We start from the raw sequence: 18,611 nt of genomic DNA on the forward strand, positions 1-18,611 counted from the left end.
CTCTGACCCTCATGATCTCTCTCTCTATCTCATTCTCTCTCTCAAATAAATAAATAAAATCTTTAAAAAAATAATAATTTAAACTTCGTGTCAAGTAGGAAAAGATAATTTATGTCAGAAAAAGTTGTTAGTGGAGATGGTTACGCTAGTACATGAGCAGTGATAAGGTTTTTTAAAAGTAGCACTCAATGCTTCTAACCAGATGTTTCAATCAGATCAAATCAGATGTTTTCATCACTGCAGTTTTAGTTATTCTAGGTCTTTGGTTTAGTTTTGTCAAAAAAATGAAAGAACTTCCTATTTCTTCTCTCTCCATTATAAAAGCAATGCTAGTACCATATGACAAAAGCAAAAATTGGAGATAAGGAAAAAAACACCCCTAATTCCACCTACCTCCTGATTGTTAGGTTCAAGATTTGATGTATTTCATTTAATCAAACATACTAATATATTGTTCAGCTCATTTATATCTTTACTACCTTTTTTTGTCTCCTTGTTGTAATTGAGAGCATTTTGTTGAACTCGATCTCTGTTATGGTATGTGTCAGTCAGGGTCCAGTCCAGAAAACAAATCACAGTATTTCAGAAGAGGAGATTTGATATAGAGGATTGGTTATATAAGAGTTGGAGGGCTGAAAGAAAAGAGGATAGTGAGGTCATCCAGAGGAAGCAGATACCACCTCTACATCAAGAGGAAAAAAAGGGGGAAAGAGTTGGGGTTACCAGACTCTGGGAACTATGAGCAGGAGCCCCGTGTAGTTACGGCTCATACCTATGAAGGAGGCAGCGCTGCCTAGCAGGCTGGTACCAGTGAGAGGGCAATGCAAGGTTAGTTCTGGAGTGCTGAAAGAAGCTGGAGGTGGAGCAAACTGCCATTGCTGGGGTGAACTCTTATGCTGATGCAACAGCAAGAAGTAGTAAGGATGTCCTTTTCCTGCCTTTAGTGTCCTTTTAGTGCCACCTGTTGGCAGAACCTAACAGGAAGCCTACTGGCAGGAGTCTAAGAAATGTAATTCGCAGGTCCCAATGAATGTGTCAGTTTCTTCCTCTAGTTTTATCAAATTTTGCATTTCTTATTTTCAGGATATTCTGTTTGGTGCGTGCAAGTTTAGAATTGTTAATCGTTCTTTATAAATTGAATCTTTTATTATTATGTGGTGACCCTGTTAAACTATAATTATGTATATAATGTGCAGTTATGTAAATGTGTATCTTATATAATAGCTGTGATAATGCTAACAAACTATTTTGTCTGATATTCTCACTGCCCCAGCTCTGCTTTAGTTTACATTTTTTTTAATTTATCTTTTTATATTCTCTCAACCTTTCAGTATCATTATGTTTTAGTTGTATTTTTTTAAAACCATGTGTCTGGATTTTGCTTTATTCAGTCTGAAAGCCTGAAAATCTCTTTTAATTGGTTAATTAATTCTATTTCTATCTTATGTAAATAGTCTGTTATACATTTGGACTTGTTTCTGCCTTTTTTACTTTGTGCCTCCTTTCTGAATTTTCTGTTCTTTGCTTTTTATTGAACTTTTAGAAGTTTAATAAGAAAGGTAAAACTGGAGGTATTTAAGTAAAATTGAAACGCATTATTTTCATTTTCATACATTTTAAATAGTTTTTGGATCTCATCGACAGCTGCATAAAATTTCATTTTTAAACCTTCAACAAACGTTTTAGAAGCCTAGCATATGTTAGGAACTGTTCTTGGTGCTGGGGATACAGCAGTGCACAAAACCAACGGAAATTCCTGTCCTCGTAGAACTTAAAATTTAGAATAGCCACAGCTTTAATCAGGTTTTGAATACTTTAGGATACAAACTGTTTTTTTAGGTTTAAGCATTGAGAGCTTCTGAAAAGAAATTTTCAGAAGGTGTGGGATATGGTAGATGCGAATTAATTATTTAATGACAGACATATTCCTGCAATAATTAATATTTCCCTTTCTGTGTGCCAGGCTTGTTTATAGATAAAGTTAAAGGTAATAAACATTTGAAGTTATTTCAGAGTGACTTCTGGAGAGCCTTTTTCCTCATTATCCTACTTTCTAAATTGGCAGCTTTTGAGCTTTTTCATTCAGATGTTCATTTATTTATTCATTTAATAGGACAGAAATTTATTGAGAAACAGTGGCTATTTAAAGAAGGAATAAGATGGTCTCTGTCATTTAAGAATTACATGAGTAACTAAAATATAAGACTTAAAATAGAAGTATGAATGAAATGCTGTGGGGACAAAGCAGAAATGACCTTGTGATGCAGGAGAGGAGTTAAGAATCAATTGCTTGAAGGATGCTTGAAGTTGTCTGGCTGCAGGTTAACTGGAAACTGTTTGGCTTTTGTTTAATATTGTTACCATAAAATTGAGAAATGGTGATATTTAAGAAGCAACTATGTAACATATACTCAACTTGTCATTTCAGGAACTGTCTTGTTTTGTTACAAGGTGCTATGAAGTGGTGATGAACGTAGTCCATCAATTGGCTGCCCTCTATATCAGTAACAAGTAATGGATTTTATAAATATTCGTGCATTTATAATAGAGATGCAGGGAATGCTTTCTAAAACTAGCCAATTACCTGAAATAGTTTTTTGTTTGTTCATTTGTTTACTCATTCTTACATTCATTTATTCACCATCCTTTGAACACTCATGTTTCAAACACTACTTAATGTGTAATACATAGGTTAATAAGACAGTTTCTGCCATGGTGAATGAGTTGTTATCTGTCTGAATAAGAATGTTGACAGAATATACTTAAATTTGATTTTATAGGAAAAGGCTAACATGGAATTAGAACATGTACCAAATTCTCTCTCCTTATTTCTCCTTTATAGTGACTGTTCCCTGGCTTATTATCTGGGGGAGTGGGACCAGGGAATCTACACTGAAAAAATTTTGGTTTTATTCAAATGATCTTCCAAGTTTGGGAGCCACTGTTCTAAATCAGGAAAAATGATCAAATTTTCATAGCCATTACTGTTCTTAGGACCACAAAGTAACATCTCACATTTGATTAATATTTTATCCTTAAAATTTTCACCATTTACTATTTAATTATAATCTTACAGTAACGTTGTTTAGTTATATGACAAGGGGTTCTCAATTATGAGAAGAAGTGATTGAGACCCAGAGGAATTGTATAAGATTCCATAGCAATTTAGATGCTGTTCTTTGATCACCAGTCCATTCATTGTTGTTCTTACTGTACCAGGCTGCATCTTAACTCTTTATGAACTGGAAGACTGTGTAACTGTTTCTCATTCTCATGTTTTTCTCCTCAGCCAGGTGTTTATTTTGTGTTCTGTTCTTTCACTGAAGCTGTTCTCATGGCAGGAGGGAATGAGAGCATAGCTCCCCTAACCCCTGCAGTACCTGATGTGTAATTCAAAGAGGACTCCCCACCACCACACCCTGCCCAAGAAAGATGAAGTTTATTTGTATTTTATATTTAATTTTTAAAATATTCTATCTTGTGGAATATCCGCATGTGCTTTGATATACAAGTACTATTTTAAATAATTTACTGTTGAGTAGAAGATGTCTAGGAAATAAAATTGAATTATCTCGGGGTTTTTGACTTTAGTACAATGTTGGTTGTATGCATTGTTTTTCAGTAGGAATGAGAACTCAGAAATAAACCTGATTAGTTTCCACATGCCAGTTTGGGTAGGATAATAAAATGGTTGGAAACTGAGAAATTCTGTTTAGAAAAAAATGAATATCAGTTTTGTTATTTTTCCACCTCCATCCCAAACTCAGTCCTTTAGGTTTAAATGACTAGGGTTATTCATGGGCCACATATTGTCATTTCCCTACCCATTGAGTTAGGTGTAGGCAAGGATAGCCCTGACTCTGTATATACAAGTTAGTTCTCTTCTTAGGAAAGTGGAGTAAGGTCTCAGAAATTCTAGTGATGACAGCCTAAATAAAGATACATAGGTGTTAAAAATCCCAAGACCTTCTGCTGCTATGTGTTTTCCTCAAAATAAAAGTGAACTGTGGTTAAAAAAAAAAAAGTTTTTTTAATTGGATGTTATTTTATTACAGGATTGCACCCAAAATTATAGAGACAACTGGAGTTCATTTTCAGGTAAAAGTAATTTAAGTTGATCTGTAAAACTATAATTTTTACTATATTTTGCTGTGGAGTTTATATGATTGGGGAGTACAACATTACAGCAAAACTCTTAAAGGATTTTTTTTTTTTTTGCTTTTGTTCTCTTTTATCTGTGAAGTCGATGAGGCATTACTGACCCGCTATCAGTATAACTCTTAGTTTTTCCCAGTAGTGGCCCAGTGCAGGTTCTCTAAGTGGTCTCTTTGGAGCGTGAAACAATTCTGCAAAGTCACAATTAAGGATGATATAGTGGGCAAAGCATTTCTCTATTTAAAGCTTATTCCATCTGAGGATTAATAGTTTCATCTGTATGTTAATAAACTGATTTATCCACTGCTTTAATTCAGTAATAATTAGCCTAGTGTGTTTAACTTTAAAAATCCACAGGAAGCTTAACTTGTAACTAGTGATTAAATGATAACCATTAAAGGTTTTTTGACAGACTATGTATGAGCACTTGGGAGAGCTGCTAACAGTTTTGCTTACCCTGGATGAAATTATTGATAATCATGTCACATTGAAAGAGCACTGGACTATGTACAAAAGGTGAGCCAATTAAAATGTTTAAGATAGTCTCTTATTTTGTATAGTTAATGTACTAGTAAAAAGGAAATAAATGTAAATAGTGCAGATCTTTTAAAAGACCTGGAAATCTGTATTTAGAAGGATCTCATGTCAAATGTTCTTATGAATACGGTAACCATTTTTAAATTTCAGATGAGCTTGTTTGAGAGTATGGTATACCTGTATAAAGCCTCCTAATTCTTAAAGTATGGTAGAATGTTAATTTGAGTACCTTAGAACTCAGATTAATTTTTCTAGGGTTCTGTTCAAGTGACAGTTGTTTTTCCTGAACTTGGTTTTATTTCATTGTATATTCTTAGACTTTTTTAAGTCGAGGCATCTTAATGTTGTTCATCTGGAATCTAGAGAGTACCAGATATCTGAATTTAGGATGATATAAAAAGGTATGATTAGAAAATTAAATATATTAGCATTGTTTTTATTCAGATTTTCAAATGTGTAGAGCCAAACAAGAAATATAAATATAAAATTTTGATTTCTTGGAAAATTTTCACTTGAAAAATTTATTAGGAAAATTGAAGGTCTTTCTCCTAATCTTCCATAAGGTTACTGAAATCTGTCCATCACAATCCTTCAAAATTTGGAATTCAGGAAGAAAAACTAAAGCCATTTGAAAAGTTCTTGCTGAAGCTAGAAGGGCAGTTACTTGATGGAATGATATTTCAGGTATGAGAGCTGTATCAGGCTATACTAAATGGGCTCCTTAGTTGATCCAGCTCAGAACTATGTACGACGACGCTTTCATAGCGTACTGTTGAAATATGTGTTCTTTAAAAGTGCTGGGGCTTAAAGGGCTTAAGACATTGTTAGTGTACTAAAATATAATTATTTTAGTACCTAGTAGCAAATAAAATTAATAGTACTAGTTGTATTTGGGGGTAAGGTTTTTTTTTTTTTTAATTACGTGAAAAGATAAAACTATTCAAGGATTAAGATCTAAGCAGTTGTGTTAATGTTGTTAACCTCTAGATTTGGGTTTGTTATACTACCTTTTAAAAGTCTTTCATTCTTCCTAGGCTCAGGGAATATAATTTGGGTTTGTGCAGGCCAGGTAGCTTCCTATCATTTAGTAGCTTTTTAAAGCTTAAATTAATTAAAATGAAAGAAAATTTCACTTTCCCCACCACTTTCAAGTGCTTACTAGCTGTATATAATCTAATTATTGCACCATACACCTCAAACTTATATATGTTATATATCAGTGATATCTTAATAAAGCTGGGGGAAAAATAGCCACAGTTAGTTTGTGGCTAGCTATTGTATCAGCACAAATGTAGAACATTTCTGTGATCACAGAAAGTTCTGTTGGCTAGCACTGCTTTGGGTAGTATTCATCAGAAATTACAGTATATTTAAAATCCATTTCAGGGTTATTTTTAACATTTTACGTAATCACAATTTTTTTTTTTAATTGGTGTATAGTGGACACACAATGTTATGGTAACTTCAGGTGTACAACATACTGATTTGACAAGTCTATACATTATGTTATGCTCAGGATCACAATTTTTACAGATCGATCCCAACTCTTGTTTATATCAATTTAATGGCTAGTGTATTAGGTTCAGAAGGAAATTTTTTTGTCCTTGATTCTTTTTCCAGGAGACATTTTTTTTTTTAAGATCTTATTTATTTATTTATTTGAGAGACTGAGAGCGCACGAGTTAGGGGAGGGGCAGAGGGAGAGGAACAGGCAGACTCCCCGCTGAGCGCGCAGCCCGACATGGGCCTCTATCCCAGGAGCCTGAGATCATGACCTGAGCCCAGGTCAGACACTTAGCTGACTGAGCCACCCAGGTGCCCCTCCAGGAGACATTTCTATACATGCTGTAATAAAGTGCTAGGAAAGTAATTGTAGTCAGAAAAAATTTGCTCTTAAAAGTGCACAATAAAATAATAAAACATGTTTTCCAGAGTTTCATCAGATATGTCTTATATACATCATTGAATAACCCCATGTATATCTCTTCATGTAGAATTATGGATTTGTGGGGCGCCTGGGTGGCTCAGATGGTTAAGCCTCTTGCCTTCAGCTCAGGTCATAATCTATAAGGCCTGGGATGGAGCCCTGAGTCGGGCTCCCTGCTCAGTGGGGAGTCTGCTTCTCCCTCTCCCTCCACCCCGCCCTGCTCATGCTCTCTTTCTGTCTCTCAAATGAATAAATTCTTAAAAAAAAAGAAAAATAAATGGATTTGTGGTTCAGTTTTATTGCACTAACTGGTACTCAAATAGGTACGTACATACATATTTTCCATTCATAAGGATTTAGATATTAGATGACATTAAGGTAAAAACTTGAGCCTCATTGTTAGTAAAATTAAAATGATGAATGTAGAAGTTTATCACACATACTATATTTAAATCTGTTTCATAGTTTATTATTCAGGGTCTAAATTTCTCTTTAAATGTTTCCTCTTTAGGCCTGTATAGAACAGCAGTTTGATTCTCTCAATGGAGGAGTATCTGTGTCAAAAAATAGCACTTTTGCTGAAGAATTTGCGCATAGTATTCGCTCAATTTTTGCAAATGTAGAAGCCAAACTTGGTAATGTAAAATGCATTTTAAACTTTTTGTTGCTAAAGTTTGCATTTCCTTGAACATAGAACTTAAGTGTATTTGTTCCAATTTTCTCTCATGCTGTTGTTTTTAAGGAGAACCTTCTGAAATTGACCAGAGAGACAAGTATGTTGGAATTTGTGGACTTTTTGTACTGCATTTTCAAATTTTTCGAACTATTGATAAAAAGTTTTATAAGTCTTTGTTGGACATTTGTAAGAAGGTAAGAACTTGGAACTTTTATTTTTTTCAATTTGAATAGATGAAAAAGATTTTGGATTAAATTGGATATTCAAAAATGTATTTTATTCCTGCTTACAAAAGTACTAATTTTTGTAATACATTGTAATAATTATAAAAATAATATTGTAGTATTCATTTTTAAAAACCAAGCATTCCAGGAATAAGTAATACACTAAATGGAAGTAGTGCATAATTCCACATTATATAAATACCTGTTCATGGAGGTTTTTTCAGATTTTTTTCCTATAAATTACTTCCTATTATTGTTACTACTTTTTTCTCTTCTTTTTCTTCTGTTCTCCTCTTCTTGCCATTCCTTCTCATTATTGAAGTAGAAAAAAATTGAAATTGATTTTACATCTTTGCTATTTCCATGCTGTGACATCTGATTTAAAAACTGAAAATTTAGTTTGTGCGTAAAATCAAGTGATATGTGACCGTGAGTACCCAGCCATCTTGGGTCTTTTATTTTTTCACTAATGTAGAATAAAAGTAAAAGTCATGAGGATTCAAGTTTCTGTTTGCTTTTTGCATATTTTTATCTGAAAATCTGTAAGAGTGTGTGTGTGTGTGTGTGTATTTAGTAGTTAGGCAGAATAAAATTATTTTCATGCTCCACATCAGATATTGGAATGCCTTAATTGTGCCACAGTAAGATAATTTGTTTCATAATCTATTAATGATTATAAGTTGTCTTCCATTGCATATTGTAGAACTATTAAATAGCTTATTGTTTAGCCTGCATTTATTAATTTCCCTTCCTTACGTTTACTATTTCAGGTACCAGCCATCACTCTAACTGCTAATATTATTTGGTTTCCTGATAATTTTTTGATCCAGAAAATACCAGCAGCTGCCAAACTTCTAGACAGAAAAAGTCTTCAAGCCATTAAAATACACAGAGATACTTTCCTACAGCAGAAAGCTCAATCACTTACCAAGTAGGTTTTATAAGTACTCACAATGAAAATATTTAGATACTTTGTATTCTTGGATCTTATGTTGACTCTAAATATGTGGAAAACATTTGATTATAAGAACAAATAATATTTATTACCAGAGAAAAATTTGGACAGTCTCTAGGAGACTTACTTTTTAGGAGTTGTTTTGTTTTGTTTTAAATGATTTAGGTTTAAACTCTGTTAAAGATGTAGGAAAATTATACTTTATGGAGATGTATGTGTGTGTACATATGTACCCATATATACATGTATTTGCACACATATTTGCATACACAACTTTTTATCAAATACATTAAATACTTTTTGTGTAAAGTTCCTGCAGTAGATGTCATTTGATGACATTAAAAATATTGTGTGTCCATGATTCAGTGATGGTTTTTAGAGGAGTTGATTTTAATTTGATGTACTCCTTTTTTTAAATTTTTATTTTCATGAAAGTAATATATGTACATATTTAAAAAATCAAGAAGTACTAAAAGTTTAAATGGAAAAATAATTGTCCCCAGCCCACTTTCCCCCTGTACCTGAGTCCTGTTCCCTAAAAGAACACTTTTAACTTCAGTTTCTTCTGATAGTTACATTCTTACATTTTGTCTAAGTCTTACTATGCAAAATTTCAAATATACACAAAGTAGGAGAAAATAGTATAAGGCCCCCCCATGTTCTCATCACCTAGATTCAATATTTAAATTTACTGCACATTCTTGAGTACACTACCAAAATCACATTGACCTGAATGAAGATTTTAAGTGAAGTGACCCAGGACTGTGCCACTGGCCCTGTGCTGGACACAGTTTTTATCTGTGACATGGTTAAAAGGTAATAGGGAAATTTATCTTCTTCCTTTTGATCTTGACCATCAAGGGGAAATTGGGCCACTACTGCAGAATGTGGGGGGAGGAGGAGTATGTCTGGAATATAGGCGGTCCCCTGAAGCATCTCTTAGTACTCCCAAGTCCTGTGATTAAAGTCAGTGGAAAAATGACAGTTACTCAATTCAGGCAGGATTACTCGCAGCAGAGATTTCATAGCTCTCTCATACATTTTAAAACAGACCTGAGAAGGGAAAAAGACATAGTTTGGATTTAAGGAAGTGAATTCAGTAAGATGGAGAGACAGGGATCAGGTTTAGTAGCAGTAAATAAAAGATAGGGATATTTTGATTATCAGAAGCTTGATATTCTTTAACAGTGTAATGTAGTTGCTAAAATGCCAATACATACTTGAATTACATTAATAACTCTTCCTGGGTTATGGAAACTGATAGTTATAGTATCTACGCCATGTGAATTGGTAGTTTTGTTCAATTTTTATTGGTCACATCATAGTATTTGGTGGTGTCACATTTTAAGAGGGACACAAAATGCAGCAACCCTAAATGAAGCTGATCAGGATATGTCAGAAGACCTGACAACCATGCCCTTTGAAGAGTCTCTATATAGTTTGGCCTTTAAAAGAGAAATCTGAGGAATGTTATGGTGAACTCCTTAAATATTTGAGGGGCATTCAGGTAGAAGAGGGAACAGATTTGATCTCTGTGGCTCCAGAAGGTTGAACTAGAACCAAAAGATGAAGATGACAGATAATAATAATCACCAATATTATTGAGCTCTTTGTAGCAGGCATTATGCTAAAGGCTTTAAACACTTTGTCTTACACAAACCCTGTAACAATCTTCTCATGTGGAAAATAATAAAGGTCACAACTAATAATAACCTGGTCCTTTCTATAAGTCTATAACTAAACTATTCCATGCACTTCACATGTATCATCTCTTTTAATCATCAGAGAATCTTATGAGGTAGCTACTGTTGTTATGGCCATTTTATAGGTCAGATAATTGAAGTACATTAAACTTGCCCAAATTTAAGCAACTAGTAGGTGGCAGAGCTGGACAGCCCTAACTCTAGAGCACAAGCTGTTAACTGCTACTCTATAGTAGTAGTATTTTTATCCCATTTTTAGATAAGGAAGATGAGGCTTAGAGAAATGAACTTTGCCAGGTCACACAGCCAAGCGCGGGTCAGAACATGCAGACCTGCACCAATCCTCCTGTAGAGCGTTTGCAGCAGAGTCGTGTAGGCTGTTCTGAGAGGTAATGTGCTCTTTCCCTAGAGCTGTGTAGGTAGACTGTAGATGACTAGTAGTCCAAGATGCTGTAGGAAGGGAGGCTTATCAGGTGCGAGACCGAATAAGTTGACTTTCAATGACCCTCCCCCTCCACAGTAACATTTTATGTTTCTAAATTATTTGATTCCAAAGATACATAGTCACCATAGAGCTCCAGGGAGCTAAAAGGGATAGTGTCCTTTTCAGTCTCCTTGCAGTTCTCCCAAAGAAACATAAAATTCACTCTACTGAAATGAAACCCAGAAGAGGGGAAACAGTGTGGTCAGCATGAGTTTTGTCTAATGTTTTAGGAAAAGTTGGAGTTACTAAGAGCTATCCCAGTCAGGTTCCAGAGTTCATTATACAAGTGAGAAGGGAGCAGTGGGGGACAGTTTCCCTGCCCCCACACTATGCACTAGACTCTAACTGGCCAAGTGCCCCAGCCACGTTCTTGCCTGGAGTCCAAGGTTTATAGGTTGGTTGCTGCATTTTGCTTTTCATTCACAACCATTTCAACACTGGAAATACTGACTTTAGAGGATAGAGGTATGAACCTTCATTTCAAACCTCTGTTGACATTACAAGTGTTGACACTGTTTCGTGTTTTTTATTGGGACAGGAAATTTTTTCTCACTAGTGTTTTTCCTGTTTGTACTTTGAAATGAAGCTGACCATATGACAGACCTTTGGCTATTTTTGGATACCCTTTGTCAATTAACTTGCTTTTTAAGGCTTGAAGCAGTTTCATTTTTACATATTTGCAAGAGATGAAGATCATCTGGTGTCTGGGTGTAGGAGTGATGGGTGGAGTAACAAGCAAACCTCTGCTTTATTCTGCATAGTCTGATCTAAAACTGAGTGAGTGCCTTTGACTGTGTTATTATCCTTCTTCATGTTAGTGATTACTGTCAGGGAGCACTCCATAATCTAGGCCTCTTCCTTCTGTCCTTGCTTATGATTTTTCTATCCCTCCTGTATAGTCTATCCCTGCTGAATACTGATCACAGCCTCCTCAAAAGTGGAGGCATTGCCCTAGGACCTTACTCTTTCTCTGTATTCCACACTTTTAAGTAGAATAATCCACAAGTCAAATAATAACCCACAAGTCAAATAATGTTAGCACCTTTGGAGGCAAAGCCAAAAGTACAACTGTCAGTGTTACTTGTTTAATGGAATCCTGGCTCAGCAGAAATTTTTCTGAGATTTGAGGCTGGGGTATCATGTCCTTAAGACAGTCACGAAAAATTTTGGTGTAATCCCTCTTCAGGCTGAGTTCTTGAGATTGTCAGACTGCTTGGCAGTATGACTGGCAATAAACTCAGTGTGGGATTCTGATCTCAATCAAATGAGTCTCTTCAGTCCCTTGCCCTGAGACCTATCCTCTAGCTGATTCTGACTGGCAATAATGAGATGTTTCTCTGACTGAAGGAGGTTTTTTGTTTTGTTTGTTTTTTTAAGGTTTATTTGTTTTAGAGCAAACTGGAGTGGGGGTACGGGCAGAGGGAGAGGGAGAAAGAATCCTTAAGCAGACTCCCCACTGAGCGCGGAGCCCTATGTGGGGCTCCGTCCCAGGACTCTGGAGATCATGACCTGAGCCGAAATTGAGAGTCCTCGGCTTAGTCAACTAAGCCACCCAGGTGCACCTGAAGGAGGTTTTTAGAAAGAGTTGGTAACGTCAGATCCCACAGAGGGGAATTGTTCATTTTTTTTCACACTAAATCTTTAAAGTGTATATTGAACAGCTTCTGGGCTAAAAGTTCCCATCTTGAGCAATTTGAGATGCACTGATAGAGTGATTCAGTGTTTGTAATTGGCCTCTGTAGGAAAATTATGTTACTGCTTTAGTGTTTCCTGATGGGAAAGCTTCCTAGATTTGGACTTATATCTTGGCTTGGCTATGTACCAGTTGTATGATCTTGGGCTTGTTATTTAACTTCTCTGTGTATCAGTTTCCTCTTCCATAAAATGGAGATCATAATACCTACCTCATAAGGTTAATGTGAGGATTGAATGAGTTACTTTGTGTAAAGTTCTTAGAACAGTGGCTGGCATATAGTAAGCATTCAGTAAATGCAGCTTTTATATCCAGATTCTGACTACTTCCAGTCTCCCATTCTGGTTCAAGTTGTTATCCCCTTTCTTCTGCATTATCACAGTAGCTCCCTGAGTGATTTTCCTGCTATTACCCTTGTCCCCTTTATAGTTTCTTTTCAACATATCAGCCAAGGTGATATTGGTCTTCTTCAAAGTTAGGTCAAGTCACTCTGCTCAGATCCTTTGGTGGCTTTCCACTGAAATCCTCCCTATAAATTCTTACACAAATCCTGTTCTACTCCCCACCTTTCCCACACTGCCCCCCAACCCCTCTACTTCTCTGATTTCCTTTTGTTTTCTCATCCCTGCTCTCTGACCTCCAGCCGAACTGACTTCTTTGTTATTACTTGAACATGCCAGACATACTTCCTGTCTTAGAGCGTTTGCATTTGTTATTTACTTTCCTAGAATTCTCTTCTCATATATTTACACGGATTACTCATTCATCTTCTTCAAATCTTGGCTCAAAATCATCTTTTCAATGAGCCTGCTTTGATCACTGTATTTAAAATTGTATCTGCCACTCAAGTCCCTGTCTCTTTTCCCTGCATTTTTTCCATAGCACATATCATTTAACATCTTACAGATTTTAATTATTGATTTCTTTATTATGCAGCTCTCCTTTCTAGAATGTAAGCTTCATTGTGGCAGGGATTTTTATCCATTTTGTTTACTGCTAACTTTTGTTTTTAGTACTGAGAAACAGTGCCTAGCCTGTATAGGCATTCTGTAAACATTTGTTGAATGAGTAAGTTATATATGTATGTAGGATGTCTATAGTTTGAAAACCGGAAAGGTGGCTGCTGCAAGGAAATATTTTATCCCAACCAGTTCAAAGAAATGGAAGTAAATTTTCTTTCCTGTGCTGAGTAACCACAATATTTTCTTTTGTTAGAGATGTACAGTCTTACTACGTCTTTGTGAGCTCATGGATGATGAAAATGGAATCTATTTTATCTAAAGAGCAGAGAATGGATAAATTTGCTGAAGACCTCACCAATAGATGTAATGTTTTTATACAGGTAGTTGCATCTTCTTACTTAGAATATTTTGGGGGTCATTTCTTTGTTAATCCAATGTATAGAAGTTACACTTTGAAAAAACTGGAAAGGATATGTTTTTATTTTTAAAAACTGAAATTGATTTGATTATGTTTGGATCTGTGTGATTTATTAATTTAGATATTCTAATACGTGCAATTATATTCCCTTCAAAGCATGACTTTTTTGCTGTATCCATAAGTTTTGATATGTTGCATTTCCATTATCCTTTAGTACAAAATATTTAAGAAATTTTATTGTGATTTCTTTTTCAGTCTGTGGGCTATTTTGAAAGATATTTTTTAATTTCTAAAGATATGAGGATTTCCTAGTTATTTTTTTATTATTGATACCTAGAAATACTAAGGTAATTTTGGTATTTTGAAATTTGTTGAGATTGGCATTATGGCCCAGCCTATGGTGAAGTTTGGTAAACATTTCGTGTATACTTGAAAAGAATGTGATTTGCATTTGTTGGTTGTAGTGTTCTGTATATGTCAAGTAGGTCATGTTTGTTAATGATTTTGTCTGCATATTGTATCAGTTACTGAGAGAATTGGGTTAGACTCTCCCACTGGCATTGTGGATTTGTCTGTTTATCCTTTGTCAGTTTTTTGTTTTATGTATTTCGAGACCAAGTCAGTGCATAACATTCAGGATTGTTATTATCTTCCTGGTGAATTGAACCTTTTATCATTATGAAACGTCCGTTTTATCTCTAGTAATGTTCTTTGTCATAGGTCTTGTGTGTGTGATAGTAACATAACTATACCAGTTTTCTTTTAGTTAAGGTCTACATGGTATGTCTTTTTTGATCCTTTTACTTGCAACCTGTTTGACTCCTTATATTTAATGTCTGTCTCCTGAAGCAGCATAAATTTTTCCCCAGCCTTACAATCTTTGTTTTTTCATTATTTTTTTTAAAGATTTTATTTATTTATTTATTTAGAGATATAGTAGGGGGGAGGAGCAGAGGGAGAGAAAGAAGCAGACTGCGCTGAGTGCAGAGCCCGACGTGGGGCTCAGTCTCACAACCCTGAGATCATGACCTGAGCTGAAGCCAAGAGAGTCGGATGCTTAACCAACTGAGTCACCCAGGCACCCCTTTTCATTATTTTTCCTGTCATTGCTGGTGTATTTGGATTTAAAGTAGCACCTGACTAATTGTTTTCTCTTTGTCTCACTTGTTCTATGTCCCTTTTCTTTTTCTTTCTTCCTTTCTTTTGAATTAGTTTAATCATTTTATTTCTCCCAATATTAGGTTTTTAATTCTGTATTCTTTTATTGTTTTTTTAATCGTTATTCTAGAGATTTTAAGATGCATCATTTAACCTTCAACTCCAGAATAAATGAGTAGTTTTATCTCTTTCTAGACAGTGTAAGGATCTTAAGCCACCTTAATTCTATTTATCCCCTTCTTACCTCTGCTGCTGTTGTTTATTTTTATTCTCTATATTAAACTTCACAAGGTGGTATTATTGCTGCTGTTGTTTTTATAATCAGGGTCCATTTAGCTTTATCCACATATTTATCTGTTCTGTCCTTCCTGCATCTCTCCATCCTTCTATTTGTGGAATACCTGTTAGTATTTCATTTAAAATGTCTTTCTGATGGTGAATTATCACCACTTTTTCTCTGAATATCTTATTTCAACTTCATTTTTGACAGCAGTTTTGCTACATATAGAATTCTGGGTTGGCAGGATCCCTTACCTTCCTCCCCCCTTTATCATCTTCTGGCTTCTTTTATTTTTGTTGAGAAGTCAGCTGCCAGTTTTGTTGCTTTTTTTGGTGAGTCTTTCTCTAACTGCTTGTAAGATTTACTTTTTCGTTTTTAGCAATATTACTAGGTACCTAGGTGTAGTTTCCTTTGTGCAGTGCTGCTTGGGATTTGTAGAGCTTCTGGAATTTGTGGAAAATTCTCAGCCATTAACTTTGCAAGTGCTATTTCTATTTTCTTATATCTCTTGCTCTCTTTCTTTCTCTTCAGCTGTGTCTAATCTGTTAAACTATTTACTGAATTCTTAATTATTTTACTTTTTAGCTTTTTGTTTCTTATAATTTCCAGTTCTTCTTCTGAATAAATTTTGTTTCATTTCCTTCAACATATTCAGCATAATTATTTTGAAACCCATGTCTAATAATTTCATTATCTGGATATTTCTGTTATCTATTGTTTCTCTGGTTTTTGGATATGTCTTATTGCTTTGTATGCCTGGTTATTTTTTATAATGTATGGCACATTGTATATGAAAAACTGTGGATATAATTGAAAGATCTGGATATTTTTTTTTTTCTCCAGAGAGGATTTAATAATCTTTGCTTCTGATGTACAGCTAGTCTAGGACAACTAGCAACCCAGATCACCTCAACCCAGTCATGGATTGAGAGGATTTGAAGTGGGACCTAAATCCTTTGATGGCTGTTTTTTTTGAGTTCACCCTTACTTTTTAGGTAGTTTTTCAGGATCTGAATCCAGAACCTAGGTTTTACAGGACCTCCATCCCTCTTTGATGGGCCATGAACTCCTTATTTTTATCCCCCTTTCCTTTCCGTGAGTTGTTGGAAGATAATGTTTGACTGCTGTCTTACTTTCTTTTGGAAAAGGCAGCTGCCTTTTAAGGGAAGGCAGCCACAAGTGCCCGGCTCACTTCTCTGGGTTTCTGTCTTCTAGATTTGGGCCTTATATTTCCTTATCTTTGTGGTAGTTCTTTGATGCCTTCTAAGAGATTTAAAAAAATGTTTTGCCCAGATTTGCTAATCGTTCTTTGTAGGAAGACTGGTCCAAATTGTTTATTCTGCCATTAACAGAAACAGACCCTAGACCTCTCCCCTCCCCATTTAGATTTTTAAAAGACATCCTTTGTATATATCTTTCACAAATTAATGACCATTTGGGAATGGTGTGATATCAACCCATGAGTTCTTTCTCCTCCATTACCCTTCAAAAAAGAAACTCCCTTTTTCTCCCTGCCTTAGAGTTACACTTTTGCTGTTCCTTGTTTTTGCTTTTTAACTTTTCGAAGTGTTGTGTTAGGGCCGAGTCTGGTGTAATAGTCCTGTAGCTGACAAGGTAAGACTTGGGGCTCTTCCCTGTGTGTATGTCCCAAGCTTTAGTCTTATTGTCTGTCACCTTTCTTAGGATGCTACCTTCTCTCTCATGTCTTATTCTTTAATTTAGCTCATCTCTTTATCACAGAGCTATTATTGGTTCAGAGAAACTCCTCCCTCCCACCCACATTGACTGTCACTCCTTTACTGAGTCACTGTTACACTGATGGGAGAGTACTTTATCTCTCACATATGGTAGAGGAAAAGAAAGAAGGTTGAGAATCACTACCATATGGTTTCTGCCCAGCTCCTTGGATATATCCACAATAGTATGGTTTAGGTTCATCTCTAGACTGTACATGTATCTTTTTTTGGTCCTTTATAAACCCAAAGAATCTTTTTTTTTTTTTTTTTAAAGATTTTATTTATTTATCTGAGAGAGAGAGAATGAGAGACAGAGAGCATGAGAGGGAGGAGGGTCAGAGGGAGAAGCAGACTCCCCGCTGAGCAGGGAGCCCGATGTGGGACTCGATCCCGGGACTCCAGGATCATGACCTGAGCGAAGGCAGTCGCTTAACCAACTGAGCCACCCAGGCGCCCACCCAAAGAATCTTTATTATTATGTTTCTATGTGGTTTTTTTAGATCTAAATGAAAATATATCTGAGAGATAAATATTCTTTTCCTGTTTTCTTATCCCATTTCCCTGGGTTTGCTAGCACTCAAAATATTTTTTAAACCTCACAAGACCTGTGTGCTTCCTTTGTGAATGGAAGGGTAGGAGAAAATCTGTTCATATCGGGCTGGAAGGAGAAAAAATCTGATTAGCACCAACATAGGCAGGGGACACGGTAGCAGATGGACAGTAGTAATTGACCTTGGTGAAAAGGAAAGGTGAAATTGGCTTGGAAGTGAGAAATACCTTTTGATATGTGTATTGGCCAGAGAGCAGCTCTCCTCATTTTTCAATTCCTAGTTCCTTGGAGTCCTTAGCTTTTGTCTGCAGCAGATAGGAGTCTTTTATACTCTTGTCTGGCAGGTAAGATAGGATGAATAGATATCTTCCTGACATTCAGATCATTTCTCTGAAGGGTTTGTTTGTTTGTTTGTTTGTTTTTAATGGGAAGATTCTTTAACTGATTATATAGCATAATTTCAGCAGTACTAAATTTATGGTATGTAATGGGTTAAATACACTTTTAAGGGTTGCATTGAAACTTCACCATCATGTGTATATTGTATGAGGAAAAGTATTTAAAAATCTTAAGAGCAGACTTTAAAATGAATTTTACAAACAATAGTTATTGGCAAGTTGAGGAATAATTACTGTTACATAGAGAATGAAATGTTGAAGAAATGAAACTTTTTCTTGTGATTATAATCAGTGTGTTATTTTTTTATAGGGCTTCTTATATGCATACAGTATTAGTACCATTATTAAAACCACAATGAATCTCTACATGTCGATGCAAAAGCCAATGACCAAAACCTCAGTTAAGGCATTATGCAGGCTTGTTGAACTTCTCAAGGTAGGTTTAAAATTATTTTACTTGCCATTATAATTGAGAATTGACCTGTGCTTAAATTAAGGTGGTCTTGTAATATTTGACTTCTTGATTATGAGAATAAAAAATTGTGGGAAAGTGTACTTTTCTCTCAGTTGGCTAAAGAAACTAGCCATCGAAAGAAATTTTTGAGTAACTTTTTATGAATGGCCAATATATTTAAACTTTGTTAAAAATTAGCATATAGGGGCGCCTGGGTGGCTCAGTTGGTTAAGCGACTGCCTTCGGCTCAGGTCATGATCCTGGAGTCCCAGGATCGAGTCCCACATCGGGCTCCCTGCTT

The 18,611-nt window shown here is 35.5% G+C and overlaps 1 protein-coding gene across 4 annotated transcripts in view; it reads left to right on the forward strand.

Moving 5' to 3' along the window:
- The first annotated feature begins 2,137 nt into the window (after positions 1-2,137).
- Positions 2,138-18,611, forward strand: part of WASHC4 (WASH complex subunit 4) — a 52,732-nt gene continuing 36,258 nt past the window's right edge. Inside the window, exons 1-9 of one of the 4 annotated variants that reach the window (XM_081822327.1) lie at positions 2,138-2,511; positions 4,056-4,098; positions 4,568-4,671; positions 5,256-5,376; positions 7,131-7,254; positions 7,362-7,489; positions 8,290-8,450; positions 13,570-13,696; positions 18,167-18,292. In XM_081822327.1, the coding sequence (XP_081678453.1) occupies positions 2,468-2,511; positions 4,056-4,098; positions 4,568-4,671; positions 5,256-5,376; positions 7,131-7,254; positions 7,362-7,489; positions 8,290-8,450; positions 13,570-13,696; positions 18,167-18,292 (978 nt within the window). In that variant the 5' untranslated portion in view covers positions 2,138-2,467. The remainder of the gene's footprint in view (positions 2,512-4,055; positions 4,099-4,567; positions 4,672-5,255; positions 5,377-7,130; positions 7,255-7,361; positions 7,490-8,289; positions 8,451-13,569; positions 13,697-18,166; positions 18,293-18,611) is intronic. The other 3 variants (XM_081822325.1, XM_081822329.1, XM_081822328.1) reach the window with 3 other exon arrangements.

This window comes from Leptonychotes weddellii, chromosome 5 (genome assembly GCF_054177405.1).
Source record: "Leptonychotes weddellii isolate Sample4059 chromosome 5, ASM5417740v2, whole genome shotgun sequence".
NCBI lineage: Eukaryota > Metazoa > Chordata > Mammalia > Carnivora > Phocidae > Leptonychotes > Leptonychotes weddellii.